General features: G+C 37.6%; 1 protein-coding gene across 4 annotated transcripts; it reads left to right on the forward strand.

Annotated features, from left to right (window-relative positions):
• Positions 1-4,157: 4,157 nt before the first annotated feature.
• On the forward strand, positions 4,158-17,790 carry LOC110060070 (uncharacterized). 4 transcript variants are annotated; one of them, XM_089279958.1, is made up of 5 exons: positions 4,158-4,338; positions 7,742-7,799; positions 15,818-15,912; positions 16,523-16,648; positions 17,337-17,790. In XM_089279958.1, exons 3-5 carry the CDS (start codon positions 15,838-15,840, stop codon positions 17,454-17,456), a joined length of 321 nt encoding a protein of 106 aa, XP_089136084.1. In that variant the 5' UTR covers positions 4,158-4,338; positions 7,742-7,799; positions 15,818-15,837; the 3' UTR covers positions 17,457-17,790. The 4 variants fall into 4 exon arrangements, with proteins under 4 accessions (XP_089136084.1, XP_089136085.1, XP_020622483.2 ...); XM_089279959.1 differs by lacking the exon at positions 4,158-4,338 and having other exon boundaries at positions 7,621-7,799; XM_020766824.2 differs by lacking the exons at positions 4,158-4,338; positions 7,742-7,799 and adding an exon at positions 12,895-13,117.
• Positions 17,791-19,936: the final 2,146 nt, after the last annotated feature.

Genomic DNA, 19,936 nt, shown 5'->3' on the forward strand with positions numbered 1-19,936 from the left:
CGATAGCTGCCTTACGAACTCAATGTTTTTATTTGCTCAGAATTCACATATAGAAAAAGCCGTTTGTTTTCTATCGCACTGACCAATGAATGTAAGAATCGCTGACAAGTTTTCACTTGTTAAATGAATTAAGTTTACTAAATCCATTGTTATCTTTGCAGCAGGTGTCTATTAATCCTGTTTTGAAATTCAAATTCAGCCTTCAGCTCGGTCGCCTTGGTTTCTTCAAGCACTCTGCATGAATATTTAATGCGAAAAGTTTAGATCTTCCTCAAATGTAAAAGGTTTCAAATCTTAACCCCAAAACACGGACATTCACCTGGTTAATCTTCCCTTTAAAAGCAGGAAAACCGATTGAAGTTTGGAGAAAGCGCATCAAGTTCCACAGCAAGCTCATCAAGGTCCACCGCTTTCACGATACAAATAATTGTGGACAATTTTGTTTAAATACTGTGCTCAACAAACATGGGGAAAGACATCGTGCTTGGAGAAGACTGGCTTATCACTCTGTCCGTTATCTATGGTTTGGGCGCTGTTCTGTCCGTCTGGGCGACGCTCCTTTCGCCAATGTTGCTTGATATCTGGGACACACCGCAAGGACAGAAGAAGAAAACCGATCGCGACTGGTCGACCATATTCCTTGTTCTTCTCCTGCTGCAACCTGTCACGTTCGCTGGTTCAGCGGTGGGTATGTGGTGGATCTCCGCGTTCGCTGTTGTTCCTCCGGCTCATTTTGTGCTGACAATTTTTTCGTTCCTGGCAATTGATTTCTTTCGTCCAGATGACGACGTTTTCAGTAAATATAAGTACTCTGTACTAATGTGAAGGATGTTCGATCTGACGTCGTTTTTGCATGCATGTGTAATTGATTCAGCTATCATAAATTTGTGACGAAGGGGAATTCCTTCCTTTATTGCAAAAACGACGAAGTTTCAGTGTTATGTTCGTCATTGCATGTCTTTTATTATTGTAGTTTCAACCCTGATATTCAGAAACACTGTGCCAAAAATACACACTTTCGTTCAAGCGTAGTTTGCCCCTAGCTGCAGATACAAGGGGCTTATTTGTTATTAAATAAATTCCTTCTCATTTTGAGTATAGTTCAGGCCTTAGATTAATGGCGCTCTCGCGTCTTTTAGGTCAGCAGAACCTCGGACATAGCATGTGTGAACCGAAATTTTAATTTGTGTCTTGTAGGCCGGGAAGGAAACTTGCTATTTGTAATTTTTCATAAAAATTAAAAACAGCTAATTATAAATAATTTATTCGATGGTAGCCAGCCTCGTTTGTTTCAAGAGCAATTAGTGATATAGTGAGCCACCAACTTCTGTAATTGTCTCATGGGCGGTTGGAAGAGTGTAAGCATTGAACAATTTTTCGGTTAACTTGTTTCCACATTTTGACGTGACAAACGTCGGACCAGGATTAGATTTCGATAAATTCTCGTTTAACTCTCCGAAGAGTTTCCAATGCATCTCATTGTCCGATTAGAGAGTCGCACGAGACCTCCGAAGTGTCACGACAGCTTGTCGCCAACATTCCTGGTAAGAACACGAGGGCGCAGTCAAATTCCGTCTGAGCGAAAAATGACTTTTCCATTTATAGTCTATTTATGTATGTTTGAGTCAGTATTGTAGTGTTCACATCGTCTGTCCTCAGATCATGCTACAACTATCATTTAACTCGAGCTCCAGCTCTGCTTTAACCCTTCGGGTACCAAACTTTAGCCAAAAATACCGTTTTTAACCGTTTAGTCAGGTTTTTTTAGCTGCCATGACGCTAAATAAGCCTAAGTTTTGCTAAGAAAGCTTTTTTTTACTAAAAGGAGAGATTTTTCGAGGACTAGGCACGAAATTGAGCAAAATTTCAATTCCGGACATGCGCAAAAGCCAAAATTTTTTTGTTGTTGCCATTAACCGTTCTCAATTTTGTTTGTTGCCCCTTTCCTTTCTGTTTTTCTCGGCCCTTTTACACTGGCTACCTTTTGCGTTGTATGTTCTTTCTGGCTGCTGTGAAAAGTTGGATGTTAATTACGGGCGAAGCCTAGAAATGGACCTTGATCGATCATTGGCGTAGTGGACCATTTTACCACCGTTTTTGCACCAAAACTGATAACGTTGTTTTTCGATTTGCGACGTGGGAATGTCGTCGATATCTAAACCTGACCATTGTGCGGAAAGGCCTAGCCTAGTACTACTATCTGCTCATCAAGAATGTCTGATGACATTTAAATTGATGACGTCACAAGTGGTACAAAGAGCACGTGGCCGTATATGGCCACGTGGGCGTCAAAGGGTTAATCCCGCTTCTCTTTGTGGGAGACGCGGTCACATAATCACGGATCAGTGTGTTCAATACAGGATCAAAATTGCTGGCTCGTTGTGCGAAGTTCTTCTTTTGAGCCGCAAGATGCATCTCTAACGCTCTCTTCACCCTGGACAGTAAATGAGTAGCGCGAACTCTAGGGACAACCCTATTGACGCTACAGAACCCGGGATAAGCAGAGGCCAGGGGAGCCACTGATCTTATATATGACATGATACTGATTGAAGGTCACTTGACCATCAAATCAAGTCACCCTGAAATGCTCAAGAAATGCTGAGCTTCCGCTTAGATTTTGATTTAAAGGTTTAAATTCCCCTCCATTTGAGTGTTTTAACATGTTAAACGTTTAATTTCCGATGAGAATAACTGCTCAAAATAGATAACTTCATCTATTTTTGTCCTCGAGCGGTTTCCGTGAGACCTCGCAAAGCAGTGGGCAGGACAAGGGCAGATCGGTAACCGGCGGGCAGTTTAGAAGATTTCTTGATATTTCCTTCCTTCTTAGTCAGTTACTAGACGCATGGCACGACAGGCAATAACAATTAGCTCACGAAACACCAGTCCTTGATAGCAACAATTAACACTGAATTAATAATAATGTTGACAATTGTTCCAGCGTGGTCGATTCTCAGTTTATTGCTTCTGACCTACCTTTTATAACTACTCAGGCTTGTATCTGTAGTTTTCAGGAAGCGATTTCGGCATTACCTGTAATGTAGCTGATATACAAAAAGAACGCTACCTATTTCCACTACCTAGTGGGTCGTCGAAAACGTAGCGTTAAACGAGAACACAAAATGGCCGCCGAAAATACGAATACCTTTCTTCTCGTTTTACTTCTCTTTTTAACCATAAGAAAAACTAATCTGAATGTCACTGTCTGTGGTTAAAGAATAGTGACACAAAGTGTCTCGCAAAATGTAAGGCAAACGAGAATCAGGAAAAGCTCTGTGAATAAACGGAAAATACGTCAATTTTTCTGTCATTTTTCCATCTTTGTATTACTTTAGTTTTTTTTTTTTCAAATTGACCGCTGACGAGTTGACACCATTCATAAATTAAATAGGTCTTCCTAGTGTTGTTAATGCTTCTTCGAGCCTCATTTGCTTTCTTTGGTGAAAATAAGTATGTGGTCTGAGAAGAATATTAGGCTTAAAGGCTTGAAGTTTTCTCGCCTGGATACAATCTTTCGTCGACATTTTTATAACTGGTCAGTTTCTACAATGCGTGAGTTCTAATTCATATCGCCGACTTCTTTCACTATTGTGGTCACTTTAATATTTCTTTTATTGACCGCCGAGTCATTGAAAATAAGCCAATAAGTCTAATAAGTCTCCTAAAAGACTGCTGGGGTTAGTTCATTTTATCTCATCCCACACGGCGATGGCAAGTTTATGCTGTGACAATAGATCTTTTATCATCACAGTCATGAAAACTCCTTCTACCCTTTTAACCAGCAGTAATCCTGCTCTTCTGAAGAGGCTCATAACCATTGAAAACCTTTTAATTTTCCATTACACCTTGTAATTACGGGGATAACCCCTACGGAAGTCACTATTAAAACACGGTGCTGACCAATTTCTAAGAGATTAAAGTCTTGTTTCCCTTTTACGTCAATAATGTGACTGTACACACGCAGTTAAAAATACCCCTTTGATTTCAACTTCTTTATCTTTCTTTCCTCAAATTTGTTTTCAAAGGAAATGTAATCAGAACCATCTGCTGTTAATGTTTTGATATCTTTTTATTGGCGGACAATTGAAAGCAATTTATTATAGCCCAATGAATGTTGATCAAATGCCAAATGATTGGAGCGGGGGTATGTTTATAAATGATTCGGCTTCGTGTAAGCGAGTCATTTGAGTGGTGAACAAAGTAGAAGAGATATTTACTCTTTGATAGCATTGTTGTCGAAGGACCGTTGTTGTGCAAAAAGGCTAAAAATTCTGTGGATTGTCTTGGCAAAGACTACTAGAAAAAAAAAGAGAGAATTTGAAGCCTAAAAAGCGGAAGGTAAGGAATTATTATGAAAATGTTAAAATTATTATTGTTTCTTTTTTCTTCGCACTGGGACTTAGTTTAAGATTTCTTTTTGTATAACCAGCAAATGAACACTGCGAAACATCACAGAGTTTTTAACCGCAGTATAAATCATCATCTGCGAGCATAAACTAAGCTGTTTTAAAATGACAAGAAACCTAGTTTGGTACTTAAAATTCAGTTTTGATGGAAAGACAGAAGACTTGCAAAATTTAAATTGAAATATATAATTAACTTACGCGGGTAGGTTCATTGTGAAAATCTCTCATGTTAAAGGAGTTTGCCCTTCTGTACGGAAGGAATAGAGTTTTTAAGTCGAGTGTTCTCCTTCAGTTTAACCGATAAATTGAATTAACTTTTGACGTGAGGTGTGGTCAATCTTTTGAGCAATTAAGGCACAAACCTTGTACTTGTTAAGGACACAAAAACGAACCATGTCATTACAAGAAGTAATGTAATATATTTGTCGGAAAACCAGCAACATTTGAGCAATTCATTTTGCATTTTGATAGCCGAGTATATATATATCCAAAAGCAAAAGCTTCAAATTTCACCTGGTGAAATAAATGTTCAGTTCATCAGATTTCAATTTAGTGAGTTATTTAATCAAAGAAGTTTATTTTTGCGCTAAATGCCTCGATCGGTTGTTCATTTAAGAAGGTGATATGATGTCGGAGCTGGCGCGACGAGTACCACATGAAAAAGGCCCATGCCGGTTTAGTTCACGTGTGGTTGGGTGCAACTGCAAAGATAAGATACTGATATTTACATAATCCTCACAGGGTGGTTTTTAGAAAAAACCTGTGGTTGACAGAGGTTTATTGACAACGAGTTCAGTCTGTTATGTGGTTATTTTAGTTTTTGAGTATTTCAGGCTAAGCTGCATTTGCTGTCATGTCGCGTCGCCCACGCCAAATATAGAGTGAAATTCAAGGTCTTGACGGCCCCGGGCTTGACTGTTTTGTCCTCAAATGACGACATTTGCTCGTTTGACTGATTTTAACTATGCTTCGCGTTGGTCTTCGTTTAACCAACACAAAATAACAGAACTTCCCGCAGGATATTCGGCATTCATCACTAGTTTGTTGTCAATTCGTTTTTTTTTCATACTTAGTTTGTGGTTGGTTGCTTTTCTTTCATACTTAGTTTGTTGTCAGTTCTTTTTTTTTTTCATGCTTGGTTTGTGGTCGGTTGCTTTTTTATTCATACTTAGTTTATTGCCGGTTTCTTATTCTCAGTCTCAGTCACGCTATAAAATTAAACCCGTACTTTATGACGGCAATAACCTGACACCGCCGAACATTTTGCACTGAATTGCCAGAAATTGAACCCACATCAATCATTTTAACATCGGATTTAAACATTGTTTGCCACGCTTGATAACCTACTTACACCCCAACATCTGGGATTAGAAGTCGAAACAATAGTCTTACTTTTATCTTTACGTCTAAACGACTTGAATTTGTTGATCTAACCCCAGGATGCTAAAACCTTGTAACTACAAATTTACGGGGGATAGCTTTTCCGTTCTTGTCAAAATAACTCGAAACACTTCCTGAAAGTTAGTGGGGAACCTGCCAAATACTCCAAATGAAAATAAACTAAGTGGATAAAAGTTGTTTTTCTGTTTGAAGATTCCTTAAACCCAACGTCATTCGTTCCAGGGGGGTGTTTAAATGAGCAGTTATAATTTGCTTTTAGTAACTTTCGAGTCGAGGATAATCCTTTAAAGCAAAACCTTTTTAGCAAGCAGGTAATTGGCAAAGAGTATTTTTAGAAGGCTTGAGGTTGGAGTTCAGCCAAATACAATAGAAGTACTTGAAAGATGTTTTCAGTGTATGAAAAAGACTTGAGTCTGTTGAGGATATCAAGTTTTATTGCATGGCAAACTGGTCCAGAATGAAAAGGAGAATTCTAATTGGTTCCCTGAATTTTTCAATACGGAGAGCTAAGATTGACCGCTCACGAATAAAGTTTAAAGAATCACTTACCAAATCATTGCAAAAAATAAACCAGTTTGAATTTAAGTTTAAGAAAACAACCTTAAAAACGGCAATAAATTCTTAAGTTTTGTCTGGGCGTTCACCGAGAATAAAATCGCAGGGACGCTTTAATTTATCAGAAGTGTTGTAAACGATCCTTAAAATATACACTTTATTGAACCAACATGTTCGGTCGTTATTGGAAAATATTGCTGTCTTTTCTGGCAAGTTTATAGACCTCACTCTGCTCAAAGAAAGAACTGTATTATGGGAACGTAGAGGCTAGTTTTCACTTGGGTACGCGCACAGGCATAAGACAACATACGCATGCGCAGTAACATGCTGATAAATAACAGCGTTTATTAGGAAAATTTCCTTACAAAAGGCGTTACTTAGCAACGCTATACTGTCTGCGAATGTTGCTTACCTTATGCCTTAGTAAAAACCATCCTTCTAGAGGAATGTATTAAAGACGACTCGGACGAACCCATACCAGAAAATTTGTTAAACCAGTTCGTTATGCCAGAGAGGTAAATTTTCCATCATGAGGTTGGTAAGTCGAATTGTTTTTATGATTAATTGCTTACCACAAAGCATCTTCACACATTGCTTAGTCTTTCGTGTTTAATTTATTTATTGGCACAATTTGTGTCAAGAAACTGAACAATAGTACACTTTTACAACTGGAAGCGAGATTTATTTAAGAGGTAAAAGGTTTTCCCACTCTCCTCTACCGTCTTTCTTGACTCTGATCTCGTTGGAGAATTGTAAAAAACGATTGGCTTAGGTATAAAAAAAACGTAGTTGAATACATGCAAGTAAGTCCGCAAAAAACCGTATGGACCTGCAGCTTACGTCAGCGGGTGGGAACATTTCCTATATCAATCTTGATGACTGACGGAAGCGAACGTCCATGGCGTTTTCATTTTTAAAAAGTGGCAGAGTTAAAAAAAAGTCAATCTCAAAATTTGGCGAGTTTGCCTTTTTTCTGCTGACAAACGGAATTGCCAAAGTATCGAATTTAAAAAAGATATGAAAAGGTATAGAGTTACTGAAAACGAATGAATATTAATAACTTTGTTTGTCTTTTACAATGACAAACTTATGTTATTCATGTTGTAGAAAGGAGTCTTGCAATTTCTTAATCAATCATTAGTGTACGTATGATTAAATTGTGAAGGGGAAAAAAAAACTAAACATCGCCTCAAAAAGGCAGAGGTTGAGAAGTTTCTGGCTGCATCCTGTTGACGGCTGTAATTTAACCTGGTATTGCAGCTGTTTCGGTAATGAGTGCCGGACACACTTCCATGTAGGGAAATAATAGCCAAACTGTCATACCCAGCAAGGCTATAAACTGTGACATATAATCGCTGATGTTTTGTCTTCATTCGCAGATCTTTCAGGTGTGAGTCTGAATTTTCCGTGTTGTAAACGCATTGAATTCATAAAAAGGTGAGTTTTTGACTAGTTTTTTTTTAACAAAATCCTTAATATCTTTTTTGCTCTTCCGCGGCCAGTTTTGTGAATTAGTCACATAAAGGAGAATTTGTATTATAAAGACCACCAATCATTCATTACAAGCTTGAGAAGCTTAAGACGATTAACTCAACAAAAAAGAAAAAACTTAAAAAAAAATCATATGATCCTGATAACTTTGAAGTAAAAGCCATCAGCAAAAAGGTTTGAAAAGAAATGTCAAGACGCAATCTTCTCGTATAGACATAAAATTGATTCAAATGTATAAAAAATGTCAGCTGTAGGCAAACAAAAAGCCTACACAGCAAACTGCCTACGAGATAATGATCACATCAAAGGACCTCTAACATACTAAAAACGTAAGTATAAGCAAGAACTGATTTCACAACAGAATATTTCGGTAGCATTATCAAACGTACAGAAAATAACGCCGCCCTTAACATAACACAGAGAATAGAACAGAAAGTACTGAATGCTGTGCTAAAATTATATAGAAGAACAACCCAAACGGCGCGTAATTAAAGGAGTTAAAACATGTTTTTCTGTTCTTCACTTTTTGATGGTCAGCGACACGTCCGCCCAAAAGTTTGTTATCTATCAGACAAAGGAGCAAATTAGGTCTTTGCAAACCTTTCACTATCTCTGATACATCATTGAGAAACGTGTCAAACTACTCTTATGCAGCTGACATCAAAGGTCGCCAAAGTTGATTGAAGTGCCTTGTCATTTCTGGTGCAAAGAGTACAAATTAGTTTTTGCGAAATATCGTCGGCTTTGAACGGGTGTCTCGAGGTATCGCATGGGTCGTACATTGGCTTGATTTCTTTCGTAAATCAAATAACGAGTTTAGAGATGAGCCGATTTTCTTACAGCAGGTAGGCCACAAAACGGCTGGATGCAAGAGATATTCGATATGTCAAGACATCAATAAAAGGATCAAGGCTCGGATATAAGTGGAACATGCTGCAAGCAATGTTGGGCGCACCCGGTGTCCGCCCATAAAGTGTTTTACGCGAAAAAAGCGAGGCCTTTTTAGAAGAAGAACATATGCAGCTTTCAATTTTATCATGCACAAACATGGCCTGGTACAACTACTAGTTATTTCAGCTTCTGTCTTCTGGCTGCCTGTCTAATCTAGATAACCTAGATAGCTAAAACACAACGATCTGTTTCTATTTTTTCTCTTCCAATGAGAACAAAAGCACTTAATAGCGGCGTGGTTTACTCTACGTGGTTACCTCTGATTCGTTCGCCATCGTAATTATTTTAGTTACAATATACGATTAGATCCTCCTTACCACATCAGTAGTGTTGTGTTGGAGTGTACGCGAGTATGCTGCATGGCGTGTGCGAATCCTAAATGAAACATGATATTAAACACTGATTACTATCTTCAACAAGGAACAAAATGAGAATAACCGTGCGCACAGGGTTTGAGGGCTAAATTGTTCAGCGTTCGATGTGTAACGTAAAACCAGAATTAAAAAATGCAGAAATGACAAAAAGTAAAAACGAACAAAAAAACGTGTTTCTTTTACTGTTTCTGGTATCTCCTTACAGTTCCTAATAATTTAAGTTTTTTTTTCTATTATCTTCCCAGAGTATTATTGTGTTTCTTTAATTTGCACTGTCATTGGTTAAACTTGAAGAACGTTTTTAACCAATCAGGACCAAGATATCAAGACTTCTGAATACATCAATTTCGCGTTTTTTAAAGAAAACATGGTTTCTAGTCGTCAGTCCCCATTTCCAGTGCAATTCCAATCAAATAGAGGAAGCTGGTACTAGACAAGAATTCCCGCGCTTTCCTGTTGTAAATTACAAGGTGTTTTTGTAATAATTAAGCGATTTCTTTTTTAAGAAATTAAAAGAATAAAAAAACATTTCCATGTTTATACGGAATTATAGAAACACGAGTGGAGTGTTTGGGAAAACTAGAGAGGCTTTGGGAACACTAGTACGAGGCACGTAGATTTATTATTGAAAACGGGGATGACTTCTGCTCATGATAACGTAAATCTTACGGCCTGGTTTCTGCGTGAGTCAACGTGAGCCAAAGGCCCCTCGTCAAAACGGGCTTGGAACACTCGCCCTGGTTTTGAAACACCTATTGACAAATGGGTTTTTCCCCAGACATTTTTAGCGAAAATTATGAACTTTAACAGTTTTTGTCACACTGGAAAGGTGAAACTGCATTGAACGTTTCCTTCAAGTCGGTGTTAGATTTCACTATGTTTGGCAAGGTGCCTTCAGTTTCAGTAGAGATTATATTTCGGGTTAATTTAAGGGAATTATGCATGATCGGATTTGCCGTATACATGTAACATATTTTGCACCATCCCTGTACCAGTTTTACAATAGCCGACAAACAGTGGAAACAACACAAACTAGTCAGTATTCTCGGCCTAACATTTGTGAATGCTATTTGAGTTTTATGTTTTAGAGTTGTTTTGAGGCTTTAAGCGATAAAGGCCACGGCCATTGGCGCATCTGAGTGAATTATTCAATGGTGAATGATTTCGTTACGTCTAAAAAGACAAAATGGTATTTAATATAAGTCAAAAGCTACTTTCACTTTAGGGCATTCCAGCTTAAGCCTAGAAAGGAAGATGTAAAGTTTACAATTAATTTATGTCTTTCTTTCGTTAATTCAATGAAATAGCTGGTGCTGTTTCTTCAATAACAAAAAAAATTTTCTGATTAAACAGAATACGGGTGTCAATCAACCTTTGTAGAGATCCACGAATTAAAAACGAAAGAAGCATTCGGCAGAAAAATTTTGAGAAAAAAGGAAGAAGACGACTGACGCCCATGCACATACAGAATCATCCGTTTATCAAGTTACCTCAGGCCATAATCCTTACCAATATTAGGTTGTTTTGACTTTTTTTAAGAGTATAAGCATCAGCATAAGCAAAACATCTAGATTTTAATGATTACAAAATGCTCTCAACGTCCGGTTCAAAAGGGTAACAGTCAAGGTGACCACTGCAAAAACTGCACTGTGTCAGATACTTGATTCTGTATTGGCGCGTTCTCAATGCCTGAAATGGTCCTAATTGCTATTTATGATGACCATTTTCAGGCAGTTAAACTACCGATGAACTTATACTTGCCATCGGTCCGCAGTTTTGTCGCTTCAGAGGGCCTGCACGGAAGTCTTATTTAAGACCATTACTCATAGTCTTTTTTGGCCATAGTTGCTTGGAGTTCGGTAAATAACCATCAATATTCAACTTCCCTCCAGGAAATAAAAACCATGATTACTCAACTTGCATTAATGGAAGTGCTGACGAAACACATAAAAGGCCCGTTGCCTTATCTATTTATATATGTGATCAGTTTACAGTCAAAATGGAAGTTAAAAAGAAACATATTTTCTTTGTCCGTGCATTGACGTTAGAAGTTTACAGTTTTGCTTCTATTTAGGTGTCGTTTAATGTGGATATGGTAAGTTCCGTTGAAACGTATTAATTAGTTTAGCAAACTTAAGTTTTTTTTTAAAGTTTATATAAACACAAGATGGCACGATAAAAAAGCATTGATGAGACAAGTCATAACAGCAGACAATATATGCACGGGCGATTTCTTTGTGCCCTTAGAATCGTCGCTAATTGCGACTTTATAAGCAATCATTCTCGAAGTTTCTTCAGTGTGACAAAATAAAAATAAAATAAAAAATATTACTTCTAGAAACGACAACAAAGCGATTAAAAACCAGTAGGCTAAAAAAGCATTAAAGAATGTAAATGAAAGTTTAATTTTTTTGCGAAATCAGTGAATTAAATAGACGAATGATGTCTCGTTCTCACAACTGAGTTTGGTTTCTTAAGGCAACGGAAGCCATTGTCAATGTAAAGGTTTGTTTGAAAAAAAGTATAAAAAAACCTCAAAATCGATTGGTCAAACGGTGCGGTGTATGCTTTATTAATGGCTAAAAAAAATTAAGGTTAAGAAAGTTAAGTGTAAAAGTTCTAGCATTCAATAAGTGACGATTTAAAATGTTGCATCAGTTGTTGCCTTATCAATATGACGCAAGGCTTTCTTTTTTGTAAATTGCTCTGTAAACGATGCTCGAAAAGGTCTGTTCTTTGTGTTTCACATATGTAAAAATTCTCCTTGAATCGATTTGTGATCAAATTAATTTATTACCTTGATATTTTGAGCTGTCAAACAAGATTCCAAGTTAAAATTTTAAAACTATTTCAAAGCTTTGCGCATTTAAATTGATCCATATTAAAATAAAGGAGTTTTTGGGAAAGTGTTTTAGATCAGGGCTCTAGGCGTGTTTGATTAAAATTAAAGCAAACTGTGCTAAAAGTTGGTTTTAGTGAGAAAGATATTTACTCAAGGAGCAGATTTTTAATGTGACCAATGACATATTTTTTTTTCAAAGCACAATTACTTCGTAATATAAAAGTTCCTGGCTTTAGTTACAAGGCTGCTGCCATCTTTAACGCCAATCACGGCCTGAAGAAGGAATAGAAACTCTTGACATCAACGAAATAAAATTCTGGATATCAAATAATAAATAAACCCTAGTGTCATATCAGTGTACAAGCAAACTTTGAAGCAGCGAATCGTATAAAGTTTGACAACTTTTGACGTTTTACAAAAGAAAATCTGATGTATTTAAAATAAAAACTCTGACAATTTTGCAACAAAACAAAAAATGCTTGTAAAGCTGTTTGGGTTCGTGCCTGTATTTAAGATTTATATTCAAATTTGGCAGGCGGAAAGGGAACTTGCTCTTTGATGCCAATCGTAAAACGAGCCAAAATAAAATAACGAAGAGTGAATAAAAATATTGTATAACTTATCAGATAAAAGATTCTCAATTTCTGAAATAAGATGAATCACTAGTGTATGCTTTTCTACGTCGAGCCCAATATCGACAGATTTGGCTGTGTAATCTCTAATTATAAACAGAACGGTAAAATTGAGATTGATAAATTCGTTTGTCAAAAAACTGCACTGAAACTTCTCGACGGAATATTAGCACGGCTCGTTCTCTTTCGAGGTATTTAGATAAACGGATCGTTTGTTAAACTCCCAAATTCGCCTAATTTTCTACTTTTCTATAACAGTTTCCCATAGGTGGGAAAAGAATGGTAACTTGGTATTGACGTAAAACGCTACAAACATGTTATTATTTAAGACATAGTGTGGGGGCCTTTATCTTAATTTACGTAAACAAGCACGTAATCCTGTTTTAAAACTCCACGGAATCGAAACAAAGCCAGTTACAGCGGAAAACGACGGACGATTCAACTAAAGCCCTTAATCAAGCTAAGGTAAGACAAATCGGCTTGGCCTTATGCCCCTGTTATTGCCTAAAGGTCTCAACTACGTTTATTCTGTTTCTTATCCAAAAGAGATTAATGCTACAATTTTAATTTCTAAAAAGGGTAAGACTGAACTTGCAGTTGTTTTAAACTAGAAATCAAGATTTTAAATTATCATTTTCAATCTGCGAACAACAGCCCATTACGAAATAGTGTGGTGGTGATCTTTTAAACAGTGCAAAACAGGCAGTTTTTTTTTCTCCCAAAAAGCAGGAAAACAAAGTAAAATGGCCGAACTTGTTCGCTTCATTATATTAAGCTTGAGAAGAACAACACCAAGTGGGTTTACAAAAAAGCTGTATCATTTCAAAGACATTAACAGTTACTAGCTCACTCTGATTTCAGCGTCTTTACTATATCCTCCTCTTGATTCTGATTCCCAGTAAGTTATTGATTTATAAAGAGAGGTTTTAAAATTGAATAGAGTTCTTTATTCTTGTAGTATTCGTTTAACTAACGAGGCGCTTCCTGATTAGTTTTCCTGTCGCTCATTGTAATAAACTGTACCGACTTTAATTACTACAGTTTTGTTCACGCAAATGTAATCGCAACAAAAATTTTGCTCTTATAGCTAGCCGTAGATTATCTAGCACCGTTCGAAAATACACTGCTATAAGAATACTTTGACAATATTCTTCTTCAAGATACTAACATATAGTTAACTTGCTAACACTTGCTCGTAGACGGCAACCGAAATAGATGTTCGCATGATTTGTAGACCTATTTCAGCTGCGTTTTTTGCATACTCTTTGTTCGTGAGAAATGCAAAATGCATTTACCAAAAGCCTTACGGCAACACAAATTAACTAACCATAGTTGCTTAAAAAATTTTAATTTCCTGTTGGTTTGAAATGAAGATTGCGGCAACTTTTTTATTACTTCTTTGCGGGGAAAACTACACGACTGAAATACAACTAGAATTTTCAGTTTAAAATAAGTTTGTCACTTAATAAATTGCTTCTTCGTTGGCACGTCTGGCCTTTTCTTTAAAAAAACCCCCACAATTTTAGGATCGCACAGGAGTGAAATGCAACCATATATGAAAATGAACGTAATTTTGTCCAGTGCCAAAATCATTAACATGCCATTTCGCCTCACAGCTGCACAGAACCCTTTTAACTCTCAAGCAATCGTTCTTTTTTTGTCCTAAAGTTTGTTTATCAAAGTGGAAATATTTCGCTGCAAATCAATTAGTTTAATTAAAATCATTGCAAGCTTTCGGTTAGCGGGGCTATAATATCCACCTCTTAGTCTTTGTGAACGATTCAGCTGATTGAAATCAGGGCCGGCAAAGCTTTATCATAAGACTTTGACGAGACTATTTGAGACGAAGGTACGAAGGTAATCCATTAGATCTGACATGATTGCAATGCCATAAATTTCCTTTTCATTCGAGGGTGGGGCAGATGTAATCTTAAATTATCGGTGTGGTAGTGTAGAGTGCGTGTCTGTGAGATTTGAAGTCAACAATTCTACGTAACTTAAAAGACGACGTACATAAAAGCGAAAAATTTGTGCCACAAAATAGCCGCGAGACATTCTAATTTTCCCTTGGTATTGTAGAATCAGGGTGTAAAATATTCTGCACCCTTATGGCATAAGACAAAATTCATGTGTTTTTTGTACAGTTCCTGTGTGAAAATCATGACGTATGTTAACAGTTTATCGCGAATCTCCATTCTCCTGAAAAAAAGGAGACAGTCACAGAAATCAGCCTCCTGCTGTGACTGTTTTATAAATACAGACTGCTAGATTTAGACTAACATTGATGTTTGTACAGGAGGTCTCCCTTATGGTCCTATCGCTTTTTCCGTTTTGAATAACACAGATGTAAAACAAAAAATCACAACATCGGACTAGATAATGGCAGGCGTCCAAATTGGTGTTTGAGTTTTTGTCTGCTATTCGCGACTTAGACATAGACGCTATTGAACTGTTAACTTACAAAAAAGGAAAGGAAAAAAAGGAAGAGGACCAATTTGTTCTGAATACAATATAGAACGAACAAGCTAGTTCAACAAGCAGATATTATAATAGCTTTTTAAAAACTCCGGTGGTAAACTAACGCGCCCATTCTTGGCTAATACGCCCGTCGCCAATGTCAAAATGAAATTTTCCTTTTTATGTAGGCCACCGAAATTTTAACCAGAAATAATTTTCCGCCAGACACGGAGAGGGAAAAAAAGCAATTTGCCAAAACTGATTCATAAGTGGATCATTTCAGGGGTCCGTAGTTTAGCTCGTAGTTTTACGTTTCATCGTGAGCCAGTTTGCCATATTATAAAACCGAATATTTGTTTTTCGAAAGACTCTGTCCGTCACCTGCCTATGTCGCTCGATCCAATCAAATTTCAGTCGGCTGTCAATGTACTCATAATTGATTGACAGCTCTTCTCGATTCAGATTGACTGAGAATCAAGCACCTCCGTTATAGTGAAAATGAACTGACATAATTTAAGTATTAGCTACTGACTGCGAGGCACTTTCCCCTAAGAAAACCGGTCTTATAATATGATTTCACATAACGTTTTGCGGATCCACTGTATCTACAGATCATAAGCATAGATCAGAGTCCTATTTCTACCTTGCTAGCCGGAAGTAACGGCGTAGTCACCTGACTCACACTAACGTCCGACATCTTTCTTTCAGGAACTCTCAAGTCAGACAAGATGATGAAGACTTTGGTGTTATTGACAGCTTTAGTATGTTTAACTATTACAACGGCCAGGTTTCTGGATGAAACCGTAAGTGTTATGGCTATCATAAGTGATCTTTTTCCTGGTTTTAATTTAAGATGGTAGTGGAGTACGCCAGAACTATCGAAAAAAATGAAAACCAGTGTTTTCATTCGCAATATGATTGCTAAGCTTACCGTATTTCCTTTGTTTTAAGAGCCAAAAGCCTGCAACAGGCTCTCTTTTTCAGTGTTCGCGATAAACTCGTATAACTCTCTGTGGAATGCACCATTCTCTTTCTCGGAGTCCTCGTTTCTTTTGTTCAGCGGCATGAATAAACGTTGTTCGCAGGGTCGCCTGGCGGGAAGTTATAATTAAATTTCAACCTGCAACCTGCAACCTGCAAAATATATCTGCCGCTGGCTCCCAGGGGGCTCATAAACCGCGCAAGGTTCTCTGTTCAATTTTAAGAGAGGGTTAAAAATAGGTTGTAATAGTTTTTCCTCAGTTTTAAGGTTCAGTAGTGTTTTAGATCAGGCTGGCCATCTTGTGACCGAATTGAACACTCTGTTAGCGAATTAAGGCACATAAATTTGCATAGCTAATTGTGCTCTTACACTGCTAAGTAATGGAGAGTAAAAAATACATTCTCTTATATTTTATTGGTGTCTCTTTCCAGAGATCTGAAAGAGAATGCGAAGAAGACTATGACTGCCAAAGCCCTGAGAATGAAAATCTCATTTGCAATTACCAGAATCAATGCAGAAATATCTCATTTTGGGATGAAATTATACGACGAAAACCGGTAAGCTCTATTTCATAATATCTTTTATTATATGGAGAAGAGTGTTTTACTGGGAACTAAACCACTCGTAGATTCCATACGCCACTTCATCCGGGACCCGAGTGGCGTATTTTCCGTATGTCACCTTTGTGAGTGTCGTATCGTTCAATGAAGTCACGATTCCCGCCTTTTGCTTTTGTTGAATTGGTTTCTCCATATAATAAAAAGAACATTACACGGTGGCTCGAAGATATGAATTTTATGTTCTCGTGGCAAGAACAATATCTCACGAGTGAGCGAAGCGAACGAGTGAGATATTGTTCTTGCCACGAGAACATAAAATTCATATCTTCGAGCCACCGTGTAATATCCTCTATTTAATTTACGTGCAAAATGAAAACGGTTGATGCCATTAGGATCAGATCTAGAACTACCACTTGAGAAAAACAAATCACTGTTTCTTCGAGATTTTGAGACTTTCAATTCCAGGGACAAGAGCTGCTATACGGGGCACACAATCTGATCACGTGACTGGTCGGTCAGGAGTCTTCACTTGTCGTAAAACTTTCGTCAAGGTCACATGCACCACCTATTTTTAGCAACATTAAAAAATTTTACCAGTTTATTCCAGCCATAACATTTCTTAACCTATAAATGGGGCATTTTGTTATTATTACTATTTTACATGTTTTTTTAAAATCTTTTTCAGTGTTTCCGCATATTTAAGAGCTCATGTTCATCGGACTCTGACTGCCCCTGCGAGGGAAACAGGCTGATGTGTGAAGATGGAGAATGTGTTGAAAACAGGAGTGGAGAGGCCACATCATAAATTATCACCATGCTGTTGCCTTTCTTTTAAATTTTAATTTAGCTCAAAACGAACTATACTAGTAGATATTAAACAGCTTAAGCACAGGCGTTTTCGAGAGAAGGACGAAAACCGTCGAATTTTCTCCGCTTTAGGGGGGGAATTAATCATTGGTAGTGGGGGTGGGGTGGGTGAAAATACGCCCATGCAAGGACATAGACTTCTCTTTGACGTTCGTGGTTCAGAAACGTCTGTACTTGAGCTCTCTATAATCAATCTGAAATCACTAACCCGATGTAAATTTACTGAAAACTCTTCAAGGGTTCTTAAATAAAGGAATGAAAATTCGATACCATCTTCGGTCTATGTACTGTCAATTTTGTTGATTCCTACGAGATATAATCGACGACTTAAATTATATCGTTTACACCAGTCAGGCCCGGTTCATACGTCGCATTTCTGCCGTGTCGAATTCAATTCAATTAAGTGCGGCAGAAATGCGACTGTCGATTCATACGCCGCACTTGTGTCGAGTTTAATTCAGAATTAATACTGTCGGGTATGTCGGTCAGCGGAAAATGTTTTAAACGTAGAGTATTCAATATGGCGGACGGAGATACTGAGGAACGAAGGACTTAAATTTTGGGAAAAATTGTCCGCCAATGGAAAGAGAAGGAGAAGGCTGACAATGCAGCAGTTCGTTTTGTAATATCTTCAGGTTGCATTGGGACGAGAATGGCCAAGTTTCTTCTTTCTCTTTGGCGGGACCAAATTTACGCATGCTCAATACATAAACATAATGTATGAATTAGATTCGACACGGCAGAAATTCGACGTTTGAATCGGTGTCGCATCTCTGCCGGATAGTGCGACAAGCCCAGTCGAACGTGCGGCAGAAATGCGGCAGCCGATTCAGACGCCGAATTTCTGTCGAATTTAATTCGTTGCATTGAATTCGACACGGCAGAAATGCGACGTATGAACCGGGCCTCAGACGCAATGTCGAAGTTCGGTGTCGATCGAAAGTCAGTCGACCCGGTTTCACGACGCATGCCGTCCACCCTTGGTCGATTCACGTAGGGGCCAAACCACCCCCCTAATGTTTCATGAAGGCTATATTTGCTTGGTTTATATATTTCTAAACCAAGTTTGGCAGATGAGCTTTCTTTGTTCTCCAGTTTATTTTAATTTGGAAGTTGTGACAAAATGTCAGATTATGACGTCATAATTGATGACGTCACCAAAACATGCTATAATTTTTTGGAAAATCTGACGTAAAGATTATGTCACAGGAAAGGCCTTGACTTGAGGAGTAAAATGCCGGAAACCGTTTTTTGCTATGATGATTATTTTTCGAGATATGGTGAATTAAATATTTTTTTGCTGTCCCCCACGGAATTTGCTTAACCATACCGTCCTTCTTGAGTCAGTCTCTCTGGTTTATTTTTTTCAGTTTTTTTCTAGGAAGGCTAATATTCTAGACAACTAGAAAGCTTGATGTTGTCAAAAATCGTATGGTTTTAGATTTTTGATTTTCGGCTTTGTTAAAATGGTATTAACAATAAAAAACGGGTGACGTCACAGGTTATGACGTAACAAAACTAATTTTAACGCAATTACACTAGAGGGATAATTTTTTATTCCGATTTTCTTCTTTATTTTTGCTTTAGTCATCTAGCACATCACATGTGCAACATAGCTGCATTTGCTGGAACAAAGTTACGGCTCCAATTGGGATTTTTCTCAAGGGGGGGACGCCATATTTTGCAGAGTTATTTTTCATGATTTAAAATGCCATATTTCATTTAATTTTCGTGATATGGACAAAATTTTTTCAGGTTTCAACTCCCCTTGGTGTGCTCTTTCGAACACATTGTAAAAAATATGCATATTAAAAACTTCAAAGGTGGCAAAAACATGACGTCATCACTGTGACGTAACAACTTTGACATTTACTGACATTTTTCACGTAAATATAATTGGCAATAGGTCTTCCGCTCATCTGCCAAGTTTGGTGTAGAAAGAGTCGATACTTTTTAAGTAATGCGAAATAATGTGAAATACCCAGAACTGACGAAACATTTGGGGGGTGGTTTGGCCCCTACGTGATTAACGACCATGTATCGACCGTCATGTCCGTCAAGGGGTCACCCTAGACCAACCTATCGCAGTCTTATGCAAACATCCAATCAAGTCGCACTAGGTAATTATCATTTTTTTTTTTCGTTTGCCCCTAATTGTTTGCTATGCTCAGTTATGCACAAAACAGCGACCTTTGTTAAATAAATAAATTACAATATTTAGAGAGGAAGCCACATCAGCCTTAGCTGGTTTTTATGCAGGTCCTCTGTCCTGGTTTTTGTTGAGGGAGGAAATTTGGAGAACCCGGAGAAAAACCCACGGAGCAAGGCGAATATATCTGTAATCTAGACTACATGCAGAAATCAAACTGTTTGCCTCAGTGTACGAAATATTGATTGTTCATCACTGTTTTACCTCAA

This window comes from Orbicella faveolata, unplaced genomic scaffold (genome assembly GCF_042242905.1).
Source record: "Orbicella faveolata isolate gen_17 unplaced genomic scaffold, um_ofav_v1 contig_47, whole genome shotgun sequence".
In the NCBI taxonomy this organism is placed as follows: Eukaryota; Metazoa; Cnidaria; class Anthozoa; order Scleractinia; family Merulinidae; genus Orbicella; species Orbicella faveolata.

Coding starts and splice junctions, on each gene's coding strand:
- LOC110060070 (XM_089279958.1), top strand. CDS start 15,838: ATGATGAAGACTTTGGTGTTATTGACAGCTTTAGTATGTTTAACTATT. Junction 15,913..16,522: donor CCAGGTTTCTGGATGAAACC/GTAAGTGTTATG, acceptor GTCTCTTTCCAG/AGATCTGAAAGAGAATGCGA. Junction 16,649..17,336: donor AAATTATACGACGAAAACCG/GTAAGCTCTATT, acceptor AATCTTTTTCAG/TGTTTCCGCATATTTAAGAG.